Below are 25,869 nucleotides of genomic sequence, written 5' to 3' on the forward strand. Positions count from 1 at the left end.
TTTCTCCTATCCAGTAGGGAGTCTTTTCATTTTAGTTATGATTTATTTCCTGTACAGAAGTTTTTTTAGTTTGATGTAGTCCCAGCTGTTTATGTTCTCTTTTGTTTTCCTTGCTCTTGAGGATGGATGAATCCCTAAAGGCAGCACTAAATCTTATGTCATGAAATGTTTTGCCTATGTTTTCTTCTATGTATTTTACAGTTTCAGGCTTTACATCCAATTTTTTGATCCATTTTGAGTTGATTTTTGGTTTATGGTGTGTGAGGTCATGGTTTAGTTTCATTATTTTGCTTGCAGTTGTCCACTTTTAGCTTTGGGTTAATTTTAGTATTAACTTCTTAAAGGAAGCATGTGATAGGAAGTATTTTAAGCTCTTTCCAGTTTTTATTCCCTATTTTAGCTTCCCTCCATCTTGCATGATCCAAGCATGATTGTTTCTCATGCTTGCTGCGTATTGGAATTGCCTGGGGATCTTTAACAATTCTGATGCATAGTGATTCCCACTCCCTGATATTCTGGACTAATTTGTATGGGATATCACCTGGGCTTTGGGAGATTTTTAACTCCCGTGTGATTTTGATGTGCAGCAAAGTTTGGGCACTACTTGGTTAGTGGGATTTTCCAGTGGGCTGTGTTAGCCTGTTGTTCTTCCTTTGGCGAACTGAGAAAGTGAAGGGTTGATAGGGGGTGAAAGGAGTGGAGATAATCTGGGATACCTGTACAGATGGGAACTTGACCAGTTCTTCAAGATTAGGTGATATATGACAATAAGCTAAAATTTATAAGCAAGGGAAGTTAACTTTAATAATGTATTTTAACCCAGTATATCTAAAATACAATTTCAACTTGTAATCAGTATAGAAATTCATTAATGAGATATTTCTTTTTTTCCCCACCTAGTCTTCAATATCCTGGGTGTATTTTACACTTTGAACTAACTTTATTTTAGGTACTTAATAACCACATGTGAGTAAGGGCTAACACTGGACAGCACAGGTGTAGATTATCCTTTCAGAGCTGAGTTGCCTGACCATGGATACTTTTTAAGTAAATTGTTTAAGTTGTTCTTAGATTTTGGGGTTTTCTCCCTGTAACATTTTTCTGGAACAACTTTTTATTTTCATCAGTATCCATTGATTTCTTGTCAAACTTTTAAAAAATACATCTATTGATATATAAAGTACATTCTTTAAATTTGCTCATTTAAAGTATACACTTTAGTATATTTACAAAGTCGTGGAATGGTAACCATAATCTAATGTTAGCATATTTTTATCACTCCCCAAAAGAAACACTGTACCTTATAACCAGTCATTCCCTATATCTTTCTATTTTGCTACCCTGCCTCTGCCCCTTCTCCATCCCTTGGTAGCCTCTGGGGTGGTTTGTCACACAGCAATAAATTACTGATAAAGTACATTATGTTGTGTAAGAAAATGACCATTTCTAATCCTGATATAATTTAAACACACATCAACATTTCTTCTCCCTCAACCCCATGTTCTCAAATAATAATGCCTGATATTTATGGGATATGTTAAATCTAGTTTTATTATTTTTGTTAACTGTTGTGGTTTGTCATTTAAGACAGAGTCAAATCTAGATGAACCTATAGATAGTAATGCGTTACTATCAATCCAGTCCCCTTATAAACTTTAGGAATTTTGTTTTGTGACTTGCCCCTAGCCCCCTCTTCCATCTTTTTTATTTTTGTTTTACAAGTAAATCTCGAGTTGATTTTTATTGGGATCAGCTAATGCTAAATCTCAAGTATTACTGGACCAGGGATTTGAGTGAATTCAGTGTGAATTATAAAAGGTCTAGTGCAACTTACCACTAAATTATACTATATATTTGTTTGGTTATAAGTCCCTCATTTCTTAATATATTGGCTATTCTCTGAAAGAGAAGCTATTCATACCATCATTACTGAAATCCAAAATATATTAATGACAAAAACATCAGCACCCTATAATTTGCTAAGACCTTTGACCAGTTAGCACAGACCAGTATTTTTAAAACCATACCTGCCAATAAATGCATGAAATATACCTCTATTTTCCTAATGAGGCAGTGTAGTCTAGAGAAAGCTAATTCCTAATTATGTACCTATATACTTTCTAATTATATGATACACACATAAACACACCATGGTGATAAACGAAAATTTCTAATTTAATTTGATTCTTCCAACAAATGGAGCTGGAGAGATTTGTTATCCTCATGCAAAAAAAAAAAAAAAAGAATTTGAAATTGAACCCCTATCTTGTGTTCTAAAGAATAATTCAAAATGGATTGAGGACCTGAATGTAAACAGCTAAAACTATAAAATTCTTAGACAAAAATACACAAGTAAATCTTTGTGATCTTAGATTAGGCAGTGATTTCTCAAATAAGGCGCCAAAAAGCACACACAATAGAACACTGATATATTGGACTTAAAATTTTTAAATGTGCATGCTTCTTAAGACACTAGCAAGAAAGTAAAAGGACAACCTAAGGACATAGAGAAAAATTTGTGAATCACATCTTTTAAGGACTTGTATACAGTATATGTAAAATCACTCACTAAATAATTAAAAAAAAGTCCAGCTAAAAAATGGGCAAAGTATTGGAACACCCATTTCTTCAAATATATGAATAGCTAATAAACACATGAAAAGGTTTCCAGTTATGGTGAGTTGGTATAATTTACTATAAAGTTAACACCAGAAATATGTAGGGTCTTCAATCTTAAATTAGTATATCTGCTTTTAATCAGTGCTGCCAATGCAATTATACAATTCAGTAGGCTAATTCCACAAGCAAATCACATATAGAAAAATTGTCAGGCTATTGGTGTTGATTGTTGTCTAGCCAGTGATAGATTTTTGTTTGTCTAGTAATATACAAATAGAGTTAAAATCTTACTGGAAAAGCACAGCAACAGTGTTCTAACATTGTTAGCTACCTAGTAAAATACACTTTCATAGTAGGGAAGAAAGTACAGGAGAAGTTAAAGAATGAAGTTAATTTTTTAACATTTTCCCTTAAGGACCAGTGTAATGCGGAGAAGCACGCAGACGGAATTATAGTAAGTTTAATCTAATCTTTTGTTTCCTTTTAATTCTGCAGATCATTATAACCAGTCATGTCAGGAGAAGGCTGAATTTCTACTCATTTTTCAGCGCAAATTCCTCTTTTTACCTACTCACTGCTTTTTGTTGTTGACTCTTGCAATTTTCTTTCCGCTCCTACAGTTTGACTATCTTTCAGCAATCATTTCGAAGGGAAATGACAGTCTTGAAAATGTTTAAGTGTTGGTTCAAATTAAATCACTCTGCATGTGTTAATTTGAAATGTTAATCATGATTTGAAAACTCATTCTTATGACTAAATAATCCATAACTCACAATACTACATTTCTTATCAATCTTTTTTCCTTAGATAAAAGCAAAGGGGAAGGGGTACGGTATTGAAAGATATCTTAACCTATTTAAGTATGTTTATTGATTTCTGTTATTTTCTTTTAGATTTTGTGTATTGTGTTAACAATCATTACTACAGTGGTATATACTGCGTTTTTGTTGAAATATGTTGCAACATGAATTCTTGTAGTCATTTTTTTATTCCTTCCTCCCCCTTGGCTTGTCATTCTTATATGTTCAGCTGGAAATACAAATTAGAGTTTAAAGATTTGTAGTTTGAGCTACCCAGGTTTTATGGTAACTGTATGACTTTTTTTTTTTTTTTTTTTTTTTTACAGTTCCTCTGCCTATGAGGTGCAGCTTTTTTTTTTTTTATTTAGAGATTTATTTATTTATGCATACAAGAGCTGGGTTATAGGCCAGAGGTGAGGGGATGAGGGGTGGGTGGTGAGAGGATTCGCCAGAGACAGAGTGGGGAGCAGAACAGGTGGATTGACTGAAGTACACTGCTGCTGGGAGCAGCAAGAAAGTCAGGAGAGGGCTGCCGCGCCACGTGGATCGCTCCCTGGGCGGCCGGGGTATCGAACTAGTGCTGCAGAGGCTGCAGACAGCTTCATAGGTTGCGTCCCAACCCTTTGCACTACCAGGGATGTTCAGACTATTTCTGAAGCTGAAGCAGAAGGCAGCCCTGTTTTTGTCCTGAGACTACAAATGTTAACCTGTTTTTGATCTGGAAGCTCATTTTACAAATCTTTAAAACCATCTCATGATTATAATTGAAAGAATGAATGTGTTGTCTTTATAGCTGATTTAAAATGGAAAAAGAAGCTAAATAACTATTTTTACATGATTCTGTAAAAACCAGAGGTAAGAAACATTCTTGAAACTTGAATTAAGAACCTTGAAGTTTTTATTTCTCTTTTCACTCCTTAAGTTCAGGGTTTGAGCCGTGGTGATATATTATAATTGCATAATACAAATACAATATAGTGTACTGTAATTTTCCTGAGATACCAGTTAAGATTGTGAGACTCTTGCAAAAGGACTGTATGTGTATAACATTTTATGGTCCCCAAAGACCCTAAGGAAAATTATGGTGACAAATTTTTTTTGAAGTAATACTGGTTTACAACACTGTATGTGATTCAAACATGTAAGATTGTACCTCCTCAGATGCATGTCACCACACCACCAGGGTACCCTTAGACCTCCACCGTAGTCCATTGTGTCCCCTCCTTTCTTTGTTTTGGTGGCAAATATTTTTATCTCTTCTCCTTCATAGCAAAATTTAGTTACTTTTTATTACATTTTTAAAAATTGGTAGAATTTATAAAACATGCTAAAAATATTCGATTATTTGTAGCTAAAAACATCAGGAAGTTTATAGTCATAGAAAATCTAAAGAAGTAGAAGATAGAAATTAGAGTCATTTGATCAGGGACTATACTATAGTATTTTTCCTTAAGAGTTTTTATTTTGAAAAAAGAAAAACTGTGCTTTAGGCCTTGGAAACCCAATAGCTAGAAACCAGCCCCCACTCACTCCCTGTGAGTTACTTTAACCTGTGATTTTTAATTTCTTCATCTATAAAGAAAAGTGATTGGTTCTACCTCAGAAGGTTAGTATTGGTTCTACCTCAGAAGGTTAGTGTAAGGTACAAAGCATATAGTTTCTGTGTGTGTGTGTGTGTGTGTGTGTGTGTGTGTGTGTGTGTGTGTGTGTAAGGTATTTAACGGACCTTTCAGTAACACGGGTTTGACTTCGTGGGTCCACTTAATACTTTAATTTTGTTGGCCATTTATATCCATGGATTCCACATAGATTCATCAACTATAGATGATGTCAGTTGGTTGAATCCTTGGATGCAGAATCCATAGAAAAGGAGGACTGACAATGGAGACCTGAGTATTAATAAATTTAGTGTCTGATGTTGGGGGTGGGGGGGTCTCAGTCCCACACAGATTTTAGACTGGAACAGGGCATTAGTGCCCCAATCTCTGCCTGTTCAAGGGTCAACTATATATTGCATGTATTTCATTACTGTCACAACATATTAGAGCTGAGAATTATCGTATGCTTGCACATTGCATGCTCTGTACATATATTTTTGAAAGCAAGGTGTAGAATATTTTATAATTAACTGCAATTGATTGACCAAGGACTATAGATAAGTATAGAAGTTATATTTTCTGTTAATAGCAATAAAAGGTATGAAGTACTTTTAATATACATGCAAAAAAAAGTCTAAAACTGGTTGACAAACTTCATCTTAGAACATTTCATTTGGAAAATGAGAGATTATATTCAAAAGATAGAATTTTGGTCCCTTTCCAGTTTTTTATATCTTATCCTCTGAAGTAGATTTTCTTATATAGTGAGTGGAGATAAGGGGATGATATATGTTTGTTTCTATGGAACAAAGCATTGATGGCAAGATTTTGCCTTTTTAAAGCACTGGGCATCCTTTTGAGTTAACCACTTTATATAAAAAGGAATTTAAGAATATCTCTAGGACTTGTTTGAGATACTTTTTAGTAGCCTGGTCCAGAATATGAAAAAAAGAATCATAATATATCAGTATCATTGTATAATCAGAAGAACCAGACCAAGGTCTTCCCAGAATAACCAGACCTTGGTCTTCCCACACCAAGAGAAAGCTCTTAAAGACCATATAATCCAGACATTTTTCATTTTACAGACTGAAAGTAAGGTCTTCAGCAGGTTAGAGATTTACCAAGTCCTTCATAGAGCAGGGATTCTAAGGAATTTTAAAAATCCAAGTCTCTGTTTATGGGCTTTTCCTAACACTTGAAAACTACCCCCCTCCTTCACTTTACTAGACTCATTATTTATCATGATTATTTTCAGGGTTTCTTCTCTAAGTATCCTTTGACTTCCAATTAGAATATATATGGAAGGTAGAGTACTATAGTGACAAGAATCAGAATTCTTGTCTTGAAAGCACTTGATTTAAGAGATCTGATTTAATGATTAAAAAGTATTTTGACAGAAAAAGGGTTTTTAAGAAAACTTTTTTTAAACTTAGGCATTAAATGAGAATGCTATAAAGCTTTACTGTTATCTCAGTTTTCAACTTCAGACATTATCAAATTTTTGTCAATACATTTTAGGTTAGTTCATTAGCATAGTATTTCTCTCTTAATTCTGTTACAGTATTTCTGTTATAAGTTTTACCTAATACATACTTGAAGTTTAACTTTCCAGACCAAGCAAAGCTAAAGAACTTAAAATTTTGTTTTGGGGGGTTTTATTTCATTCAGTTTTCTTTTTTTTAATAAATTTTATTTTTATATTCCCCATACAATTGCAATCCCCTTATTTTCTGAAGGTGAATCTAAACTTTAAAAAAAAAAAAAAAACTCCAAATAAAAAATCATCAGCAAGCTATGGCGTCTTGCTTTTAAAATGCTGCCATGCTTGCAGAGCAATTTCCTGCCTTGGAATTCAAGAAACACAAAATTTTTTTTTCTCTCTGTAATTGTAACTGCATGTTTGAGTAATTTTTTTCCTTCTAAATCCTTAAAAAGGAAGTCTCCATCCCCACTACCAATTAGAAGATATGTTTCTTTGCCTTTAGTAACTGTAAAACTAGATTTCTTGTCTATACTGTGCAGTGCTCACTCATGGAAAGTGGCAATAGTGTGTGAGATGCAGAGATAAGATCTTAGTGGTATAGGTTCATTAGCTAGTAATGGGTGTAATGTTTATTGGCACCAAAGAAAGGAAGAGCATTTTTTTTTCTTTGCTAAGAGGAGTGAGTGATATTTGGTGTGAACTGTGAATTTGAGTGAGAAGCACCAAATTGACTGGAGAAGTTACTGTTTCACTTCCTAAAATCTTCCCACACCATTTTATAGCTCCAAGTTTTTTCATTTTTTACTTACTATATGACAAATTCAAATTTTCCTCTTTACTATGCTTTTTTTAAGTGAGAAACTCTTAGACTTCTGTATAGTAAAGGTGTTTCATTTCCTCTTTGCATTTTGACCAACATATCTATGTAGCTATTCTCAGGACTTTGCTGTCAGAAATGTGGGCATTTCATACACCTGGGAGGGTCAGTACTAGAAGGGAATTTAATTTGAAAATAACTGTGGTTTTTTTTTTTTCAATCTCAGAGTACTATTAATCCTGTAGATGCAATATATCAACCTAGTCCTTTGGAACCTGTAATCAATACAATGCCTTCCCAGACTGTCTTACCTCCAGGTATAGTATCTGTAAAATTGTTTCACAGAAATATTGATGATAAAAAAAACTTAATTTTTGTGTCTCTTGTAATAATCTGAAGGGTTCTTTTTGTTAATATTTTTAGTAAGTAAAAGAAAACCCAAAAAGTAATATAGTAGAAAATGGTGACAATATTTTTCATATTTGCTGTTTTTAAGCATAATGAAAGGGCTTTTGTTTTTCAAAGTGAAATGGAAGACAAATGTAGTTACTAGAATTTTGACTAGAATTCAGTGACCTAGGATTCATGGCTACCAAGAAAAACTTAATATACCTTCATCTAGTAGAAGGTAATCCAGGAATGTTCAGTTTTGGAGGGTGTTCTTTATAGTTCTGAACAATATAAATGTTTTCTTCATGTTATGTTTCAAGATAATTAGAAATAGAAAAATGAAGTTTGTTCTGCCTATTGATTAGATAGATGTGTGTGTTTTTTAAGTATTGAGTGATAAATAGTTATTTTAAAAACTGGCAAGGCTCAGCACCCATCTATACTCCTTTTTGTTGCATCCAACTTTTCTGTGTCTCAGTGATGACATAGTTAAGTCAGAAATTGTGCCAGATAAAAGAAAATCCTTTTTGAAAAGATTCAGAAGTATATGAAAATCATTTTGTCAGTTTTTATGTTTTAAGAGGATAAACAATATCTCTAATTGGGCTAAAGAGGAGTCACTGTGCCCCCATTTCACATTTTTTGTGGTTTGATGCTCGGAAATACTTTATCATCAGAAGTGTTCACTGGTTTTATAGGGCAATTGTGCTAAGGTATCCTGCCTAGTGTTACAGTACTCAGCACATCATCATTGATTTTAAAAGTGATAGGAGGTCAAAAAGGAGTAGCATGGAAATTGATTTAATGGGATATAATTTCAAGGTTACTGATCTTTCATATTCTGAATCCCACACAGTTGCAGCACACAGTGTGTTTGGCTGTTTCTTTAATTCATTTCTCATGTTCAAATCTAGAACCAACTCAGTTGTGTAAGTCAGAGCAACGTCCATCTTCCCTACCAGTTGGACCTGTATTAGCTACCTTGGGACATCATCAAACTCCAACACCAAATAGTACAGGTACAGATCTGTATAATTCCTTTACCTCTCTTAACTCTGTATTAACATTTAAGGTTTGTGTTAGATTATTGATGAAGAAAAAGGTTGAAAAAAATGTATATTTTTATTGGAGATAATAGTTTTATCATTACATTTCTACATATAAAGTGCGTCATTATTTTTGGAGTGATTGAATTGGAAGCTTTAGTAATAATTATAATTGAAATAAAATATTGCAAAATTTTGTTTATCATAGATTTATTTTGAATATCTATATTGACTTAAAAAATTGCTGAAGTTAAAGTTGTATTCTTTCTTTTTTTCTTTTTCTTTTTTTTTTCTTTTTTTTAAATTTTTAATCAATATTTGCTGCCCCCTACCCCCTCAGTGAGTCCCCATAGAATTTCCTTCCACAAGGCACCTGTGCACCATCACCACACTCCTCTGTGCGCCTCCCTTCCTCCCTCTGATCCCTCTCCCTCCTTCCCCCCGCCCTCCCGCAGTATGTCTCTGATTTATAATTGTCTGTTTTTGCTTTGTTGTGTTTTATACTGTTATTTTTTTTACACTGATGTCTTATTTGGTTCCCCTATATTTCTATTAAAGTGAAACCATCAATATTTTTCTTTTTCCTTCTGGCTTATTGCACTGAGCATAATAAAGTTGCATACTTTCTTATTCTTAAAAAAAAAATCAGACAATATAGATATAGAGAGAACAAAAATTGACAGTCCTCTTTACACTCCATTATTTGTGTACATGTATGTAAAAAACACATCCATATGCTATTTGTTTTTGTTTTAATCTAAATGAATTTGTATATTCTGTGACTTTATCTTTTCATTTAACCGACAACATTTAGAGACCTTTTTGTGTTCATACAGTTAAATCTACATTTTTTTTTTAATAGTTGACCATGCAGAATTACCTGTTTTTTCACTGATGGACATTTAGGTGGTTTCCAGTATTTTCCTGTTATAAACGATACTTCAGTGAATATTCTTGTATGCATCTTTTAGCACATAGATTTTTTTAAAGGATCTGTTTATCAGTCTTTCACATTTTCCCCAGTTTCATAGGGGAAAGAAAAGCAAACAATTTTGGGCCTCCCTGGTGGCGCAAGGGGTTAATAAGCACAGCATTGTGAGACTTATTAGCAGCCTCTGCAGCACAAGTTCAATCCCTGGCCAGCCAGGGAGCTACCCACATGGCACAGCAGACCTCTCCTGCTGCTTCCTTTAGCAGTGCATTTCAGTACATCTGCCTGTTCTGCTCCCACTCTGTCTCTGGTGCAATTTTCTAAGTATCTAGATCTATATTATAAAATAGAGCCTTGATTTCCCATTGCTACTGGTGTCTCTTGTGGGACTTCCACAATCAGAAAGTACACTCTGTGATGATAATCAAAAGAATTTCCTTCTGAAGAGGGGTAGACAGGGAAGCAGTACTTTGAGACAAAAGGCACAACTGTATGGTGAAGAATAGAATTGGACTTTTAGAGGTGTGCTTATATAGTATATACATGTTGATTTTCAATGATACACACCTGAAACTTATATAATGTTATAATACAACAAATAATATAATACAATACAACACAAAAAAAATTTAAGGACTCTTTTCCTAATATTAAAGATAATTATAAAATAGGGATATAGCATTTTTTCATTTATTTCATTTATTTCATTTGTCCCCATACAGTAATGCAGTTTTCCCTATTCTTTGTCTAGTTTGTTGATTTTCTTTACAAATAGTGTACAGACTTTTCTTGATTAGATAAGTCTGCTTTTACTCTCTAAATTTATTCTTCTCTATTATCAACATTTCCCCTAATTTTAAACTTTTAACTTCCTAGGCAGTGGACACTCACCACCCAGTAGCAGTCTAACTTCTCCAAGCCATGTCAACTTGTCTCCAAATACAGTCCCAGAGTTCTCTTATTCTAGCAGTGAAGATGAATTCTATGATGCTGATGAATTCCATCAAAGTGGCTCATCCCCAAAACGTTTACTAGAGTAAGTAGATGAACTAAATATGTATTTATTAATCCAAATGGAATAAATTAACATCAGTTATAGCAGTATGCCAATGTTGTTGATTAAACTTAGGCATTATTTCTGTAGCACCAATATTAGGAGGAGAAGGTCAATTAAGAATGAATAAACTATGAAGAGATTACAGTTGTTTTACATTAGAATAGAGATGTTCAATACTGGTAAAAGGCAGACCCTACACTAGGTAAAGGGATGATACAGAGATGAAAAACTATCTAGTCCCTGTCCTCGAGGAATTTACAGTTTGTTGGGGGGAGCAAACAGACATCAGGGAAAGATTCACAAAAAGGGAAGGGAATATATGAGGAAAAAATGGAAATCATCTCATCCCTGTTAAGAAAGACCTGGAGGGTTTTGAAGAAAACCCAACAAAACTTGGTTGCTCTGGGAAATTGTAAGTCATTGATTCTGTATGGTGGCCTACATGGTAGGGGAATGTAGCTACAAAAGAGATTGACAAGGAACCAAGTTATGAAAGAATCCTTTATCCTTTTTTGAAATGTGTATGTTTTCTCACAAGTAAGGCAGTTGCTAGTCAGGTCTTCATTTTAGAAAAAGTTTTACCTTTAAATTGTATAGAATTAAATGCAGTGAGGCTGCATTATAGGTTGGGAGACCAGCCAAAACCTGGTAGCAAGTTGAGAAAAGATAACCTGAGCCAAGATAATAGCATGGGAATACAGGAAAGCACATGGATTCCAAAGATATGAAGCAGGCAGATTTCACAGCTATTAATGTTGCTTCCCTCATTAGAAAAATACTTGGCTTTTTTTATACCATTAGATTAAAGCTAGGTATCTACCACTGTACAGAAAATGCTTTAACAAGGAAAATCATTTACATGATAACTGAGAAGTAAGAAGCTTTTTAACCTTACTGGCATATAGGTTGCTATGGTTAAGACTTTGGATTCTAGAGTCTTAGAAAGAATGGCTTCTAAATCTGTTTTGCTTCAAAGGTGTGTGATTTTGGTAAAATTATTTACCCTATATAATCCTCAGTTTACTGATTTGTAAAATGGGGATAATAACAGTTTCAACTTCAAGGGTCATTGTGACCCTTTAAAATGAAAATAATGTCCATTAAGTGTTTAACATAGTATCTGCAATGTAATAAACACTCAATAAACCATAACCTTTTAGTAGGAAGCAATTTAATATTTTCTTTAATGTTGTAAATACAGCTGCTTTCTCTGGAGTTGGTACTGTTGTTATAGTATGAGGTTTGGTTTTGGAAGATAATATGAGTTTGCAAGCTTAGTATCATCAGTCAGTACTTACACCTTGAATGTTGATTTCTTTTGGTAAGAAATACTGTTTAGGACTCTAGTTTTGTGTGCATATAAACTGAGAAATACTCATCTAAAAAATATATCGTGATGGCTCAAAATCTCAAAATTTATAAGGAAAATGACTGCATCGATTCAGAAAGTTTTGTGACAGTAAGGCCAAATTTAGCTTTTGAATGTGGTAAAATTTATGCTCTAGGTGAACTCATATTGTTAAGACATGAGACGAGTTATGGAAGAGAGGTTTGAACTTATAACTCAAGAAGATCAGTCAGCAAAAAGGATTTTGTTTAGCATATTGGCTTCTTACTACTGTATGTAATGAAATAGTGGTAGTGGAGTTACAAGAAAATGTGCAATATACACAGTGGAATATTACTCAGCAATCAAAAAAGATAAACTCATGCAATTTGCAGCAACATGGATGGAGCAGGAAAGGATCAGCAAAATAAGCCAGAAAGAAAAAGAAAAATACCAGATGGTCTCACTTATAGCAGGAATTTAGAAAACCTAAATAAGGGACCAGGAAAAAGACTAATTATAATAGTGCCTCCCCGGTGGTGCAGTGGGTTGAGCATAGTGCTGTGAAGTTGTCCACAGCCTCTGCAGTGCCGGTTCAATCCCGGCTGGCTGACAAGAATCGCACATGGTACACCAGACCTCGCCTTTCACGTCCACTGCTTCCCTCAGCAGTATATTTTGGTCGTCTGCCTGTTCTGCCCCTCGCTCTATCTCTGGTGAATCCTCTCACCCTCCCGCCCCTCTGGCCTGTACCCCAGCTCTTGTATAAAAATAAATAAATCTTTAAAAAAAAAGACTAATTATAATAAAGTAAAACTCAAAATCAACAAGCAACTATAAACCAGAGACACACTATGGGGGGTAGGGGGAGGTAGGATCAAAACAAGGGGGGTGGGAGTTGTATGGGGACTATAACCAAGATGAAAACGCATACATTGTGCAAAAATGAAAAATGATGTAAAAAATATATAAAATAAAAAAAGAGAAAGAAATAAGACTTTAAGCAGTCAAAAAAAGAAATGGTATGTCTCATTAAAAAGAAAGATTGGGGTCAGAATGGGGGGCTGCAATTGTATGGGGAATATAACAATAAAATTTTATAAAAAGAAAAAAAAAAAAAAAAAAAAAGAAAGATGTGCATTTGGAAGAAAATTCCTAAGTCAAAAGTTATTACTGATATATGAAATGTTTGATCATTGTTTTATATAAAACATAATTAAGGACAATCTCTTACACCAAGTATTAGTTGTAACTCTAAACAATACAATTGGGTATCAAAATGGGCTCATCTGTCTATCCTCTAGAAGTATAGTATATAGTTATATTCAGCAAAAGCTTGATAATATGTGGTTTAACCTTCTAACATCGCTGATAGTCTCTGATCCCAGTTTCAGAGGTTCTCCTGAAATTTTTATGAAATAAAAAATGTTAAAATGCTTTTCCTATTATACCTGTAATGGGCATGTCTTCATAGTTACCTGCAGATTCATTTCTCTTCATCTTAGAAGCTTCTCAAACTGGTAGGGACTGCAGATGTTTTGTTAAGCCAGTACAGTGTTTTTTTGACTTTTCTTTTATTCTTTCTTTTGTTGGGTCTTTAAATCCCCTCAGATTAAGTATGATGGCATCAGGTTCATATTGTTTTATAATCTGACCCTGCTCACTTATTTGTGCTCTCCTCCTGTACTCTGTTAAGCTTGTGACACCTGCTGGTCATCCGCTGCCACCACAAGTTTCCTGATTATCGGGTTAATTATCTACTGTTTCTCTTTCTGAAAGAAGAGAATATGAAAGCTTAAATCCTTTCACTGTTCAGTTTCTAGACATCTGTAGAAACTGTAGCTTCTGTGCAAACTATGTGATTGAACAGTATGGGTTTGTAGATAGAAGTGCATGTCAGGAAGAGCTCATGCATTGGAGCCATATATGCATTTGAAATGGCTCTACTACTTACCAGCCATTGAACCTGTGAGCCATCTGTTTGATAGTGAGACTAAACTTGTCTAACTTGTAAGTTTGTGATGGAGGTTAGATTATTAGGGAGGCAAATTCATATAGTATATGTGGCACGTACTAAGTACTCAGTCAAACTTTGGATTCTGTTACGATAAGTTCTAAGCTTTAAATTTTCTGTTTTACTCTCATTCATTATGATCTTATCATTAAATTCTATACAGGTAAACCCTTTGCATAAGCCTTTCCTCTATGCATATCATTTTTGTCAGTTTGTTGGGTTTTTTAACTATATTCTTTAATCCTTTGCCCTGAATGAGATAAATTATGAAACAAGGATTTATCCCCCCCTTTTTTTTTTCAATTTAGAGCTTTATGTTCAGTAAACATTTCATTTACCTAGACACAGTTTCTAACATGAGTAAGGAATAAAGCACAGCATAAACAAATCTGATATTTGGAATTGCATCTAAAATAAGATTTGTATTTTCAAACATTTTGGAGTTTTAGGTCAGTTGATTTCAAAAATTTATTGTTTTGATGATGTGTTAAAGAGCCACAAAACATTTTGAACATAATTTTCATGCAGCCTTCTATTTAATGATAATCTGATTTCTCTTACTTAGGTCATTTAGTCATATTTTCCATGGACTCTCAAAACTGGTGAGGTAGACATTAGTAACAGTACCTTGTGTACTACTAAATTATCAAAGAAGCAATATTTAGTTACCTAAGGATTTTTGAAAAATAGATCAAAAGAAGGTAAGTGACCAGGGCAAACTGGTTAAATTAGAATTATGTATGTTCTGATACTCTACTTTTCCAATATAGGCAGAGACATAGGATTTTTAGGGTGGTGAAACTGTTCTCAATAATACAACACTAGTGGATATTTGTCATTATAGTATACATGTGTTCAGTTCCATAGAATGCACTACACCAAAATTGAACCATAATGTAAACTATGGACTTTGAATTATAATGATGTGTCAGTGTAGGCTTATCACTTGTAACAAATGTACCACTTAGAATGAAGGAGGTTACCTGTATGGGTACAAGAGATATATAGGTAAATAGGAATTCTGTACTTTCTGCTTAGCTTTGCTATGACCTACAACTGCTCTAAAAGATAAACGTTTATTATTTTAAAAAATCAAATGAAGGTAAGTAATCAGGCTAAATGCAAACTGTGTTCAAGTTAGACTATATACTGTATTTTACACCTAGAAATCTATAATACAAGACTGATTATAATGTGTGTACCATTTTATAAATAATATCCGTAGTGTGAGAAATTTGGTTTTTATTTTTCCATTTAACAGGTAAACTGTGTCTTTATTTATATACAAATATTAATTCTGGGTAAGTTAAATGATCATGGGTATAATAATATAAAGTTTTCTTTAGTTCCTGTTAATTAGCTCATCATGCTAGTTACCATAAATTTTCTTGTAAAATAAGCTTTATATTTTGTAATTTCAAGTACAGTTCTTTAATGACTGGGGAGAGTATTAAGATGTGGACTTTTTTATCAAAGGATCTCAAAAATATAGACAAGACACCTTTCCAAGATTAATAGACTTGCTCATTTTGAGGTTTTGGAAATTGTTGCCAAGAATTCCCATATACCTACATTTATGAATGGTGACTTTATAAGAAAGTGAGTTTTAAACTTAAATGCATAGGCAAAATTTTATTAATTTTTGATATTTTAAGTATAGCTTGGTTGAGCGCACACTATGCCAAAAGCATGAGATGAGAGACCTTGTCATCAGACTTATATCAGCTTACAGTCTTGGAAAGAAAGTGACAGGATGAGAATTAGAAAGTGTGTATATGTATGTATTTCACTGGCTAACTCTTAAGAGGCTAGTTTGTTTCAGTATAAAGGTGTCAGTACCTCTATAAAGTTAAAATCTTACTGTGGTTCTAAATTGCTTTCTTTAGCTTAAGAAAGTGAATAATGTTTTTTTAGTTCCTCTGGATCTGCCTCAGTCTTGACACACAGCAGCTCAGGAAATAGTCTGAAGCGCCCAGATACCACAGAATCACTTAATTCTTCCATATCCAATGGAACAAGTGATGCTGGTAAGTATCTGAGAATTTTTTCCCAAAAAAAGCATTTGTAGTACTAGTAGCAGCACATATTTGCCTAATTTAACACCAGTCTGAAAAGATCTGGGTTTTTTTTAGACCTTTTTGATTCACATGATGATAGAGATGACGAAGGGGAAGCAGGGTCAGTGGAAGAACACAAGAGCGTCATCATGCATCTCTTGTCACAGGTCAGGCTTGGAATGGATCTTACTAAGGTAAGAATCAAATTTGGTGTTTGCTGTGTATCATAATGCGTACATACGGATTCTCCTTGACTGTATAATGAGTGTACCTGCAAATATAGTATAATGACAATATTTTTGTCTTGTTTTGATTTAATATATATGTGTAATGAGGAAACTGAAAATTGGTGTAAACGGATGAAATAACTAAACTAGAAAAATTTCATAGAGAAAAGCATGTATGGATTACATAAATTAAGATTTGAATTTATTTGGGACAAACAAGGGATAGAATGGACTTGGTTAGTCATTTGAACAAAATCTAAAGCAGTACAGTGTAAACAGAATCAAAATAAGGAGAGATCCATTCTAGGGTTAGAGGACCAGTGTTTGCCACCTACCTTTGCTATTAGCAGACTGAATGGACTTGAGTAAGTCCCTTCCTCGGTGATCCTCAGTTTCTCATACACAGAATGGATGTATAGTGGCCTACTTTCCCAGGGTTGTCTTAAAGATTGACATAGGTAGCAAATAGAAAATTGTATGTAATATATACTGAGACATGCAATTATTGTGGTGTAGATTTGAATTTTGATTTAAAAGTGGCTCTCTAAACAGTATATACCCAATTGATTTAGGAGACTGGTGTACAGGTGTCTATGTATATTCCTGCCATTGTTCTGGAGGCTTCATTCTTTCACTTCTCACCACAGCACTGCAAAATTTTATAGATGAGGAATTTAAAACTCATAAGTTCAATAACTTGGCTAAGTCATGTTATGGGATAGAATTTACATTCTAATCTGGTTTGTAACATCACAGTCTGTAATCTTTCCACTATTGATTCTTGTCTTAAAGACTTGAAATACAGTAGCTTTTACATCAATTATTGTTATTCTACCCAGCTTTTGAAAATTAATAAAATTGAGAATTCTCACTTTGACTATGACCAGATTAACTCCAGTGCTGTTGTCTTTGTCGGTAGTAAAACTTCATTTGGGTCTAGGCTTTAGAAGGCTATTAAGAAGAAAAATAAAGAATCCATAGTACTTTCTATAAGTGTCTGTAGTAAAACATTTTGCCCAAGATAGAAACACAAATATAGCATTAATTTGTGGAACACATGTACTTGTTGGGAATGATCTAGGTATGAGAATTATTGTAGGAATTTGTCCCCTGGAGTTTTCCAGTGATGATTAGATTGCATAATTGCTGAACCAGAATTGTCACTTCAAATTTGAAAGTCACAACCTAATTTTAGATGATGATATCTATATTTCTTTTGTATATATTTCACCTTGGTTGGTTTTGGTCTCCAATTAAGGTAGACCACCTAATGATAACTTGGACAGTAGTAGGTTTATTATTTCATATAACGAGAATTACAGTAGTAACAGGATTGATTAGTTCAGTGGGTCAACAATGTAGAAAGGACCTGGGTTCTTTGTTCTCTCTGTTTTTTCACCCTTAGCTGCTATTTGCCATATTCTATCTAAGGCAAATGCAGGTATTATACTCCTATTCTTACCTTTGCCTCTTCCATAACCTTTAACACAGGATCTTGAATGCAGTAGCTATGTCGTAAGCACAGACTTTAAGGGGTGTTTGCTTACTGGCCTGCATTATTTCCATGATGAATAATTTAAAATCTGATCTACTTTCCAAAACTCTTCTTCTAATCCCTAATGAAATTCTTCCCTTACTGATTAATCCTAATCTTTCTCACTCTTTCTTCCCATATTCCAATTTTCTGTTTTCTTTACTGTATCCTCTACCATACTCCTCAGCATTTTTTTCCCCATGGACTCAACCTTATGGTAATTTGTTGATTCCCTGTCTTTACTCTTCTTTCCCTTGCTTATTCCTTTAAATGCTCATTTAAAAAATTCTTACTGTTTAATAGTGACCTAGAATGTAAGTGTGAATAAATCTTGATCCTTACATTCTAGTAGCTCATTATCTATTTGAGAACACAAATTCATAGTTAGATAAATTTCCTAATGGACTTAATGGAGATAGAGAAGTAGCCAAGTGGAAGCAAGTACACAGACACTTGTCCCTGTCCTCCCTCCCCCAAAGTCAAACAGACCCAATTTTGAATTCTACCTTAATAATGGAGCAGTAAGGGGCCTCTCCTGTCTCACCCACTGCTCCCCTCAGCAGTGTATTCCATCACTCTGCCTGTTCTGTTCCCCTCTCTGTCTCTGGTGAATCCTTTCACCCTCCCACACATCTGGCCTGTACCCCAGTTCTTGTATAAATAAATCAATAAATCTTTAAAAAAATAAAATAATGGAGCAGTAAGAACATTTCTTACTCCTTTGAGCTCCTCATTATCTTCCTGGAAAATAGGGATAATTTCTTCATAACAGGATTCTTGTATGGTTTAATTAGGTAATTTGTATGTAATGCCCCCAGAAGATAGCAACAGGCTGCTACTGAGTTATTGTTTTTACACTGATTTAGGGAGCAAAGGGAGAGTCCACAGAGGAAGTGACACATGAGCATTTCTCTGTTTTTCATCTGCTGAGTGGGATAATGGACATTTCTGAATCAGTACAGTGTGAGAAGTAGTTATCAGAAGCATGCCTGGTCAACATTTGATGGGTGTTACCATCATTACAATGAGTTTTTGTTTTAGCAGTTCAGCAATCTGCTTTTGTTGGAATTTGATCCTCAAAGGCCAATGTGTATGTTTTTCAGGTAGTTCTTCCAACATTTATTCTTGAAAGAAGATCTCTTTTGGAAATGTATGCAGACTTCTTTGCACATCCAGATCTATTTGTAAGGTATTTGACTGGACATGGAAGTCTCTGTTGTTGTTGTTGTTGTTTTAAGATGATACTCAATAGCTTCTGCCTTTGGATAGATGGTTTCAGAAATTTCTGGGGGAACGTGGCATTGAATATTTTGTTTATATTACATACCTATGTGCTTCAATTATAAAATGATGGTGATGTTAAGCAACCAGTTAGACCCTTTAAAAAATGTTAAGAGCCAGAATTTACAGGGAGCCAGAATTTACAAAGCCAAGGTGATAAGCTTATAAGGTTTAGAGATTGATAATCTCTTTATTTACAATATATCCTGATAAAGTTCAATTAACCTAGCTCAGTAAACCTTTTAAAAAGCACCCATTGTTTGTGAAGCACTTTGTTAGAAGGTGGAGAAAGAAAAAAATCACTGTCTGTTTAAACAATTCAGTGTCCAGGTTACAGGCTGATTTATAAATTTTAAATATAAAGTTTGCAACATTAGATATATATATACAAAGGGTAGAAGTATTCTAAAGAACTAAAGTATCACAAAGACTTGATTTGTGTAGTAGGGAAATTTTCTTTGTAACAAGGTGTTCTAATGTGTCTTCTCTTATTTCAGTCCTTGGACTGTGGTTTACTGAAATTTAGAAATTACTGAGGTTTCACAATGGATCAACACTGGCTGATACGGATGCTTATTTTTTCCTTCTTAATGATGAAGATTTAAGAGAACAATTTAGTCTATTCCCAAAGGACAGACAATCAAATAAATAATAGCACTGTTTTAATAAATAATTGAACAAATAAAATGTAAATATTTACTGGTTATGTGTAAGATGGAAAAGTACCAGTTTGTTAGGAAATAACTTAGATTTTTAACAATATTTTTTATGTATGAAAATTTAAACTTTGAAGTTCCTGAAGAAACCATTTAAAAAATACAAAATATAGCTAAAATGCCAATAAGTAATACTGAATTGGATTCTAAAAATACTCAATTCCAAAAATGGAGTATATGAGAAATAATGGAACAAGGAACAAAGTGGACAAGTAGCAAACAACTGTCAAGATGGTATAATTAATCTCAGCTATAATGTAATTATACTAAATGTAAATTGAATATCCATTCCATTTAAGAGAACAGTGATTGTCATACTGGATAAAATGATCCCTTTGTATGCTATTTTCAATAGACTTTAAATATAAAGACACAGGTTGGTTAAAAGTCAAAGAATGGATAAAGATATACCATGCAGAGTACTGAACGTAACAAAACTGGTGCTGGCTACATTAGTATCAGAAAAAGGAGACTTTTTAAGACAATAACTATTACAAGGGACATTTCATATGATAAAACAGACAAGTTATCAAGAAAAAATAACAAGAATTTATTCTTGATAAATGCTTATGTACCTAATAACACAGCTTCAAAATACATGCAGCAAAAATTAAAGGGAGAAATACAAGTACACAATCAGAGTTGGAAACTCCTCCCCTCAGGAATTGATAAAGTAGTTCTGCACAAGCCTTCAGATACCTCCACAGAAAATATCAGTAAGACCATAGAAGAGTCAAACAACATTGTTAATCAGCTTGACCAAATTGGCTTTTCTGAACACTCCCAAATAGTGATATAACACAGTCTTTTCAGCTGCACATGGAGCATTCATCAAGATAGACCATATACTGGAAAGACAATATGTTTAAAATAACTGGAATCATACAGATCAGACATTCTTTGACCACAAAAGAATTAAATTAGAAACTGATAACATAAATATATCTATAAAAATCTCCAACTATTTGGCAATTAAGCAATGCAATTAAATGAAGTTCAAAAATAAGGAACACTAATTTATGGTACTAGAAACTAGAAATAGTGTTGCATCAGGTTTTGGGATAGGGATTGCTAGGAAAAGGGAGTGGGGAAACTTTGAGAGTATGGAAAGGATCTATATCTTAACTGGATGGTGATTAATTAAATGGATATATATATTTGTCAAACTTATAAAAACAGTACTAGCATATTAAATTATGTATATTAATATATTTTAAAAAGAAAGCTTGAGGTAACTCAGTTCTGGGTCCTCTCAGCCTGACTCAGGGTGGACCATTTTGAAGGTGCTGTCTAAGCTAGAACTCTGTTAGGACATTAAATTTTGTCTTTCTTCCTTGCAGCATTAGTGACCAGAAGGATGCCAGAGATCGAATGGTTCAGGTTGTGAAGTGGTACCTCTCAGCCTTTCATGCAGGAAGGAAAGGATCAGTTGCCAAAAAGCCATACAACCCCATTTTGGGCGAGATTTTTCAGTGTCACTGGACGTTACCAAATGACACTGAAGAGAATTCAGTGAGTTGTGTACCAGAATATTTAGTTAATAAGTTGTGTACAGTTCAAGATTTCATTTTATAATGATGATAAAAGCAGCGGTCAGAAGATGCTTTCCACCCACAGAGGAACAGTGTTGCTGGATCAGCATGTTTTGAACACAGTGAACAAGGTGTAAGAGCGGTGTGGGATGGAGATACAGCTGTCAACATTAGGTCATGCAGGACTTTCTGGGCTATCCTGAGAACTTAATGGCTTAAGTTATGCCATTTTTGTGTTAAATGATTGTTACAATGACTTTGTTAAAAGCAAATTAGAAAAGGGGAAAAAGGGGGCCAGTCAGGTGAATCCTTGCATGTGAACTTCAGCGATTGGTTGGTGCCATTTACCGAAAAGGAAAAGAGTGCATTTGGGGAGGGAAAAAGCAAGAACTCTGATTTGAACTATAAAGTATGAGGAGTCTGTTAGACAGTTAAGTGTGCAGCTATCAGGTAGACAGAATTAAGTTTGACGTTAAAGGGAGATGGGACTTCCGGAGATTTTAGTGCATTTAGATGGAATTTAAGCCCCTGGGATAAGATGAAATCATCTAGGAAGACAGCATAGCTGGACAGAGATGGCTAGCCTGAACCTTAGGGCTCCAATATTTAGAGGTTGGTTTGAGGAAGATGGCCAGCAAGGAATGTTAAAAGGCCTCTTCAGATGAAAAAGAAAGTTACAGTGCCTGTAACATAAGTCTTTCGGTAAACACAACTCACTTTATCTATCCGAGTGACATATTACACATGGTCCTTTCCAAAGACAGAGGCAGTATGTGTTACGTCTGTTCTTAATGCCTTGGCACCACTGATGAGTGACCATGCTCTCAGGGTCAGGTGTGGCCCTGAGTTAGGCATATGATCCTTGCCCTCAAGAATGTCGTAGGCCAGGGAGATTGCCACAGAGCAATCATTCCAAACGTGACTGCAGAATTGAGTCCCCAGAAGGGGACTTTGGGGGTGAGAAAAAAGGGGGTAGGGAGCCCAGTGGTATGCAGTAAAGAGATATGGGTGCTCTAATGGTGGGTGTAGTGTGATACACATCTGAGGAGGTATGAACCTATTCCCCTGAATCACATACAGTGCTGAATCATATGCAGTGTAACCAGTGTTACCTCAATAAAAAAAAATTTAATCATCCCAGTAGTATCATTAAGTGTCATAATAAAAGCTTATATAAAATGCTCTAGGTTTGTTGAGGAGGGAGCAGATAACCACCTAGGCAGGTAGAAACTCCAGTTATTAGATACTCTGAAGGGTCATTTGTGCTTCCACCTCAAAAGAAAATGTTGTATTTGTTTACAGGAGCTAGTTTCTGAAGGACCAGTTCCCTGGGTTTCCAAAAACTGTGTAACGTTTGTGGCTGAGCAGGTTTCACATCATCCACCCAGTAAGTTACAGGGCTCCTCTGCACCATTTACTTTCAAATTATTCTGTCTAAAGAGTATCCTAAGAAACTTCATAGCTGAGGTCACCTTATCTCTTACCAGCTATGTCTGTTTTACGGTTCCTCTTACCTGTTACTGTGTAAGTTTCAAACAGCTGTTGGCTTCGCTGATTAAATATGTCTGGGAAGAAGGGATTTGGGAAGTTAACATATAATGCTTCTAAAGTCATCTTACACATGATGCTCTGTGCTATAGAGACCTTAGCCACTTGGGACACAGTTTATATAAATAAGATGCAGTTTCTGCACCATGTATTCCTGCGACAGTGGAGAGAATGCATATCCTCAGCATCTTTTTTGCTCAATATACTGCAAATGTTAGATCGGCCAAGGTTGGACTAGGGCAGGAACATACTTGCTGACCAGAAGGATCAACAGACCATTAGATTTTAAGCCCCACAGTGGCTTTAGCCTCATAGTTGAGGGAAGGTCCTCCCCACAAGGCCCTGAATGGTTGCTCGCATTGGGGGAATAGAGGAAGTTAGGCAGCTAGACTTAATTTGAGGTTATTCTTTCAGGGGTAAAGGGTGTCCCCTAGGGAGCCAGTCCTTTCTCCAGGTTAGTGAGTAGAGGAGGTGGGTATGTAGCTGTTATAGTACCCTCATTGAAAGCAGTTTTTATTCAGTTTCAGCCTTTTATGCTGAGTGTTTTAACAAGAAGATACAATTCAATGCTCATATCTGGACCAAGTCAAAATTCCTTGGCATGTCGATTGGGGTGCACAACATAGGACAGGGTAAGTCTGCGGGCATTGGGTGTACTGCAGTGATACTGGAATAATGTTATGTCATTCTCTGTGTGCTGTGCACTTGTCTAGTAAGAGAAAATAGCCCCAGAAAGCCAGCTTGGATGCCAGTATTTGCATATAAGTATGTGTTCTGCAGGTAAAAGCAGAGCTGTAGTGCAAGATTGATCTTACCTCAATGGAATCACAATATATGTCAAGCAGACAGCAAAGCCTTACAGCCAGCTGACACTACTCATCAGAATCTATCCTTTCTCTTCACAGGCTGTGTCTCGTGTTTAGACTACGATGAGCATTACATCCTCACGTTCCCCAATGGTTATGGAAGGCAAGTAGAGCTGTGTCCACTTCCTTTGATCAGCAGACAGTAGGCCCTGCTATGTCTCAAACCACACCCCTTCCCTCTTTCCTCTGAACTGTCAGCCTTACCTGAAAATTTTTGGTTTTATAGGTCTATCCTCACAGTACCCTGGGTTGAACTAGGAGGAGAATGCAACATAAATTGTTCCAAAACTGGCTATAGTGCAAATATCGTCTTCCACACGAAACCTTTCTATGGGGGCAAGAAGCACAGAATTACTGCTGAAATTTTGTAGGTATTTTGTTTTTCTTCAGTGCTTTTCTGCTTCTTTTGTCTTGAACTACAGCTTTTGTTAGGAATTGACTATTTTATTGGTTCTTTGTAAACTTGTTTCGCATCTTGTTTCCTGTCTCTTCCTAAAATCCCATATCAGAAAGAGATAAAATATGGGTTCAGGGCCTCCCCTGGTTTGCCAGCAGTTGAGCGCTGGGCTGCGAAGCTGCCCGCAGCCTGTGCAGCGCCGTTTCAATCCCCGGCCACTGGCGAGGGTCCCACATGGCGTGACAGACCTCTCCTGTCGTGCCCGCTGCTCCCCTCAGCAGTGTATTTCATCAGTCTGCCTGTTCTGTTCCCCGCTCTGGCTCTGGTGAATTCTCTCACCCTCCTGCACTTCTGACTGTACCCAGTGCTTGTATAAATAAATAAATCTTTAAAAAAAAAAAAATGGGTTCAGAACAATCAGAGGTCATTGGTGACATTACTTTCCTAAGAATATGACTTATTAAGGGCTTCCTGATCCCCTGACTATCCCAGATCATGGATTCCTGATTCATGATAGATTGGACCATGAGCGAGTCTGTACAGTAGACTTTGTGTCCCACTGAAGAATCTCTAAATTCTCAGACAATGCTTTTTTCAGTGCCTGTGTTGGGGGAAAAACAATAAACATCACATCTTTGCTTGGTTCTGTTTTGACTCTAGAGTCAGATGAAAACAGCTTTGCTATCAAGAAAATGATCATTTGGGTGGATTCAGAACTTGCCTGAAGGAGGAAAATCTGTGGGACTCTCCCTCCCCTCAAAGGTGTTATTGAGAACAGTGTGGCAGATGGAGAACCCACAGTTGGTTAAGCAATTTTCCAGAGAGATAATTTGGATGACATAATCAACATCCAAATTGAATCTTGACCAATATATTAGCAGGAGCACAAGATGAAGTTTACTGATCCTTAGATCAAAGGTAAAATGAAGAAAGAATTAAAGTCAGAAAATATGGGCAGAGCTTAGTGAGCAGCACAATTCACGACTATAAATGCAGCCACAGCCCCAAAATAGGCAGGTGGTAGAAATGGAATATTCAAAGAAACACTTGGGCAGACCTCCCATTCATAGCATTAGGTGGTGGAAAGGCTTTCCTCTAAGTGGTGAAGCTGAAAGAGCTCTTCAGGTTAGGAATTTGAGTTATCAGAGGAAGGGTTATACTGAGTGGTTTTGGTCTCTATCCTCTACACTTAAAAAAAATATTAACCCCAGAGAACTTCAGTTTATGTGGATTATATCCATTGATTTTTTTTAAAGATTTGTTTGTTTATGCATACAAGAACTGGGGTACAGGCCAGAGGTGCGGTGGGGTGAGAGGATTCACCAGAGACAGAGTGGGGAACAGAACAGGAGGAATGACTGAAATACATTGCTGAGGGGAACAGCGGGTGAGTCAGGAGAGGTCTGCTGTGCCATGTGGGTAGCTCCCTGGCTGGGATCAAACTCATGCTGCAGTGGCTGTGGATAGCTTCATAGGTTGCGTCTTATAACCCCTTGCGCCACCAAGGGAGGCCATTGATAGTTCTCATGTTAGAAATTAAATTTTTATAATATTTATAAATGACAATGTCATTTTTATGAAAAAGAAAAAACTAAAAAATATTGTGAGAATAATGGCATATTGTAC

At 35.4% G+C, this 25,869-nt stretch overlaps 1 protein-coding gene across 8 annotated transcripts in view; it reads left to right on the forward strand.

Moving 5' to 3' along the window:
* The window catches only part of OSBPL9 (oxysterol binding protein like 9), a gene marked incomplete at both ends in the record, with an annotated part of 114,928 nt that overhangs the window by 85,209 nt on the left and 3,850 nt on the right, over nucleotides 1–25,869 (forward strand). For 6 of the 8 annotated variants that reach the window (XM_084243455.1, XM_084243450.1, XM_084243451.1 and 3 more), the window contains 12 exons: nucleotides 3,035–3,073; nucleotides 7,547–7,637; nucleotides 8,625–8,729; nucleotides 10,564–10,723; nucleotides 16,000–16,112; nucleotides 16,218–16,336; nucleotides 19,007–19,092; nucleotides 21,241–21,412; nucleotides 22,735–22,819; nucleotides 23,502–23,612; nucleotides 23,886–23,961; nucleotides 24,073–24,213. In XM_084243455.1, the coding sequence (XP_084099581.1) occupies nucleotides 3,035–3,073; nucleotides 7,547–7,637; nucleotides 8,625–8,729; nucleotides 10,564–10,723; nucleotides 16,000–16,112; nucleotides 16,218–16,336; nucleotides 19,007–19,092; nucleotides 21,241–21,412; nucleotides 22,735–22,819; nucleotides 23,502–23,612; nucleotides 23,886–23,961; nucleotides 24,073–24,213 (1,298 nt within the window). The remainder of the gene's footprint in view (nucleotides 1–3,034; nucleotides 3,074–7,546; nucleotides 7,638–8,624; nucleotides 8,730–10,563; nucleotides 10,724–15,999; nucleotides 16,113–16,217; nucleotides 16,337–19,006; nucleotides 19,093–21,240; nucleotides 21,413–22,734; nucleotides 22,820–23,501; nucleotides 23,613–23,885; nucleotides 23,962–24,072; nucleotides 24,214–25,869) is intronic. The other 2 variants (XM_084243456.1, XM_084243453.1) reach the window with 1 other exon arrangement.

Source organism: Talpa europaea, assembly GCF_964194135.1.
Source record: "Talpa europaea genome assembly, chromosome: 9".
NCBI lineage: Eukaryota > Metazoa > Chordata > Mammalia > Eulipotyphla > Talpidae > Talpa > Talpa europaea.